This window comes from Propithecus coquereli, unplaced genomic scaffold (genome assembly GCF_000956105.1).
Source record: "Propithecus coquereli isolate 6110/MARCELLA unplaced genomic scaffold, Pcoq_1.0 Scaffold27, whole genome shotgun sequence".
NCBI lineage: Eukaryota > Metazoa > Chordata > Mammalia > Primates > Indriidae > Propithecus > Propithecus coquereli.
Window position 1 is genome coordinate 3169979 of NW_012148285.1, and position 4378 is coordinate 3174356.

General features: G+C 49.9%; 1 protein-coding gene across 5 annotated transcripts in view; it reads right to left on the bottom strand.

Annotated features, from left to right (window-relative positions):
- Window positions 1–4378, bottom strand: part of GLYR1 (glyoxylate reductase 1 homolog (Arabidopsis)) — a 34756-nt gene that overhangs the window by 7072 nt on the left and 23306 nt on the right. For 2 of the 5 annotated variants that reach the window (XM_012647715.1, XM_012647713.1), the window contains 5 exons: window positions 3230–3322; window positions 2108–2209; window positions 1200–1362; window positions 715–894; window positions 246–370 (listed from right to left, as the gene is read on the bottom strand). In XM_012647715.1, coding sequence (XP_012503169.1) covers window positions 246–370; window positions 715–894; window positions 1200–1362; window positions 2108–2209; window positions 3230–3322 — 663 coding nt within the window. Of the gene's footprint in view, window positions 1–245; window positions 371–714; window positions 895–1199; window positions 1363–2107; window positions 2210–3229; window positions 3341–4378 lie in introns of all 5 variants that reach the window. The other 3 variants (XM_012647714.1, XM_012647711.1, XM_012647712.1) reach the window with 2 other exon arrangements.

Sequence of the window (4378 nt, forward strand, 5' to 3'; positions counted from 1 at the left end):
CCGGCCCAGACAAACTTTTAAACACAGGTCAAAGAAGAAATCACAAGGGAAACATGGCTCAGAGGAAATTTATAGCTTTAAATGTTTACATTATAAACAAACAAGGTCTAAAATCAACGACTTAAGATTCCATCTTAAGGAGTTAGAAAAAGAGCAAAGAAAAGCTAAACTAAGTAGAGTGAAGGAAATGAAAAAAAAAAAACTGAAGGACCCTGGCACTTGGCCCACACCCTCTGCCAAGTTACCTCATTGGCTGCAGCTGCCATGGGAGTCGGATGGTTGACAGCATCGCCCAGCGCAATGGCCAAGCGCAGATCCTTTTGAATGTATTTCAGGTAGAAATCAGGCTTAAAGTTTCCTTGCAGGATATCTGAGGAGAAAAAGCCACTTATTAGAAGACATCCAAGGACCCTAAATAAAAACTCATCTGCAGTACATCAGGGCTCAATACCCAGCAATTCTAAGCAGCACAACCCTCCTGGCCTCTCCTGCACCCTCAGACACCCAAGAGCTGGAGCTGCCAGGTTGTGCCCCCAAATCCCACCCACTGTGTCTCTGGAGCTCCTCTGACTAGGGGCGTGGACTGACTGGAGAGGGGCATCTTTCATACCCAATGAACTCCTGAAGAAGAAATGTTCTGTGACAGTTGCCTAACTCACTTCCCCAGCTCTGATCAGAAATCAAATGCAAGAAGAGGGACCAAAGGCAACTTACTTTGGCACTTCTGGTCCAGAAAGATGCTGGCCAACTGTCCCTGATTGAGGATGTCCAAGAGTGTCTGCTGGGACTGGCCCGTCACCTGGGCCAGGGTCAGCCCCTCGGCAATGGTGGCCATGAAGCTCCCTTGGACCATGTTCACAATCAACATCATCTTGGCTGCGTTGCCAACTTCACCTGCTCAGGGCAAAGAGTCACAGTCACAACCCAAGACTCTGCAGCCAGGGCCTCTCTGCCCACCCTCACTCCTGCACCATCTCTGTACCCAGGGGAGGTTCCATTCACCTGCCCCTGACAGACCACCTCTTCCTCCTTCTAAGCACTGACTATGTAAGTCAGAGGAAACCTGCCCCTGGGGCCCCTGGCAGAGAGGTCGTATGGGATTGATGCTGTAATCAGTGTGGTATAGAAGGGATGTTCCCTTCATCCCCCAACCCAGCCTCCAGTTCTACTGTGGCCTGATGGGTGGGCAGGCATGTTACCTAGAAAGAAGGAGGTCTTCCCCATTGCCTGGAAGCAGCTGCTGCAGTCCTCGTATAAGCCCCTATCTCCAGCTGCTAAGATCACCAACATCCCGTCATTAGACAGCTGCTGATTCCCTGAGACTGGTGCTTCCAGAAAGCGGCCCCCCCTGGACACAATCACCTGGAAAGGAAAGTTATAGCTTCTAGAGGCTTTGACTCTCACAGGGCTCTCCAGACAGGGAGCAAGGAGTGTCCCTGGGTGGCATGGCTTCTCATCACACCTTCCAGAGTTGGAGGGTGGGAGCAGGTGGCCACCATGTGGAGGTCCCAAAGCCGACAGCTGGACCCAGGGACTAATGGGGTGGAGGGTCTGTCCTCCAACAGAAGCACAAGTCACAGAGCAGTAGTAAGAGAGAAACTGGGGTCTCCACAGACGCTCCCACTGACTCTGAATTTCTTACAAAGACCAAAACTAGACCCAAATACGACCACACTAATGGCTCTGTTGAACACACTGCCTACAGACATTCCCCTTCTCTGACCACCCTCAGAATATAATGCGTTCAAAGTCACTACTCCCTGGCCCAAATGCTCAGGGAGGAGGGACATTTTGCTAGTATCAACTGTAGACAGCTGCTTAAACCACAAATGCCAAGCTGGTGGCCTGGACTGCTTCTCACTGTAAGGCTGGCAGTTCCAGGACTCGATGCCCATCCCAGCCGTGCAGCAACTTCCCATGGCTGTTGAGACCAGCCGTGACCTTGAAGGTAGAGCGTGAAGACAGGCTAGTCCCAAGGCCACGGGTCTCTCTTCTTCTCTCTGGCTTTGGTGCTAGAGTAACCAAATTGCCCACACTCGTGCACGGTCAGCCTGAGTGTTGGGCTCCAACAGAAGGGATGCTGGAGAGCCAGCCCCAACAAGGCTACCTGGGCCAGCTCGGTGACCGTGTCAGCATCCACCGTTGACATGTCCACGTAGCACTTTCCAGGGCGGATCCCTTGCAGCACACCACTGGGGCCCAGCACCAGCTGTGGGGACACAAGGGAGAAGCAATAGCCCAGGCTCCCAGACAGATGCTCAGGAGCCCCTACAGACCTAAGATGAGAATCCCGTTGCTTTTTTGGTTCTTTTTTTTGGTGACAGAGTCTCACTCTGTTGCCCGGGCTAGAGTGTCGTGGCGTCAGTGTAGCTCACAGCAACCTCAACTCCTGGGCTTAAGCAGTCCTTCTGCCTCAGCCTCCCGAGTAGCTGGGACTACAGGCATGTGCCGCCATGCCCAGGTAATTTTTTTCTATATATATTTTTAGATGTCCAGCTAATTCCTATTTGTTTTAGTAGAGATGGGGTCTCACTCTTGCTCAGGCTGGTCTCGAACTCCTGAGCTCACACGATCCACCCGCCTCGGCTTCCCAGGGTGCTAGGATTACAGGCGTGAGCCACCGCGCCTGGCCTTTTTTGGTTCTTTTCCTATTGGAAGTTAACTATTAAGGCCAAAAAGGGAAGAATAATTAAATAAGCAAGGGTTAGGAAAGCACCCCAGGATGCTCCCATTTATCTTTAAAAACAATGAGTGTGCATTTCTTTTTATTAAAAACCCCCCATTTAAGACTGAACCTCAGTATTTATTTTTGAGGGCTTCTTTGGATTTATTTGGATTAGACCAGTCACCGGTTTAGCAAGACGACCTACTGCACTTGAACTTTTAAAACATACAAATACAGCGATAGCTAAACATAGAAACTTGGCACTTGGACCAAAGGCACACTCCACCCCAAAGCTTCCAGCTCGACAAGAATACATGGAGCCTGCGCAAGAACCATGTCAGCACAGACATCAGAGCCCCAGTAGTTTTCATGCCTTGTTCTGAACTAAATGGAGTCTGCATTCCATTTATGCCAACACCCCTCACAATGGGAGATGGCCCCCAGACGGAAAATTCAACCCCCGACATGCAGACACTCACTCGGTGTGTAGGGGAGAAGGGGAGGAGGCCAGCCAGTTCTCCTGGCTGTGACCTGAGTCGCTGAGGGAAGGGAGGGGATCCTTACGTCCTTGGCTGCCTTGGGATCCGACACACAGGCGAAAGTGATGTCACAAGTTGAAACAACTTCAGCGGGGGTTCTTCCTAGGCGGGCCCCCTCCTGGATGAACAAATCACACTGCAAAAGTCACAGATCCTAACGTGAGCTGCAGGCAGTGCACCACAAACATGCCAGCTAGGCCAGAGATGCGCCGACTAGCCCTCCTGGCCGACCGCACAAGGCAGGAGGCCGAGGCCAGAAGCCTGGGTCACAGGACTGGACATCTGCCTTTTTGAGAAAGTGGACGGGGTCTCTTAGGGAACACCTTGTAGTGTGTTTCTGCACACTGGGTGCCTAGAACGCTGTGCTGTTTACAGGTAGCATAAGACAAGTGTCTACTGTGTGAAGAACAGGGTGTGAGCAGTACCCAGCCCCTCTGGCTACCAGCACTCTGCTGAAGAAGCGGGGCTGGGCGGGGAGGCCAATACCACGCTGCCGTTCCTCTTTGGGCTCTCTCCACACTGCCATAGGGGTAAGCTTCTGGGGGGCGTAAAAGTACTAACTTTCCTGATAAGTAAAATCACTAAGAGCATCCCATAGCAAAACACATCATTAATATTTTGGTGTATTTCATTTTTCCACAAGCATTTGAAAAAGTAATTAGAATAATGGGGGCTTACTATTTTGTTTCCGATTTTTTGTATTTTGTATGATTCCATTTATCCATATTGTAGTCTTTCATAATTATTGTTTATAATGGATGACTGCAGAGTATTTCATGGAGAGATATACTTTAATTTACCTAATGGCTCCCCTGAAGTTTAATATCTAGCCTTTGTTCAATCTTAAAGTGATACCAACAAACATCTTCACATACAAAACTTCTGGTTTGAATTTAGGTCTCCATAAAACAAGTTTCAAAGTGGTTTCAGATTTTTTTTTTTTTTTGAGACACCTGGGCTAGAGTGCGGTGGTATCATCATAGCTCGATGTAACCTCAAACTCCTGGGCTCAAGTGATCCTTCTGCCTCGGCCTCCCCGAGTGCTACGATTATAACAGGCGTGAGCCACCATACCCGGCCTTCTAAGTGGTTTTAAAATTCTTAACAAAGATAGACAAACCCAGCTGGGCGTGGTGGCTCACGCCTGTAATCCTACCACTCTGGGAGGCCAAGG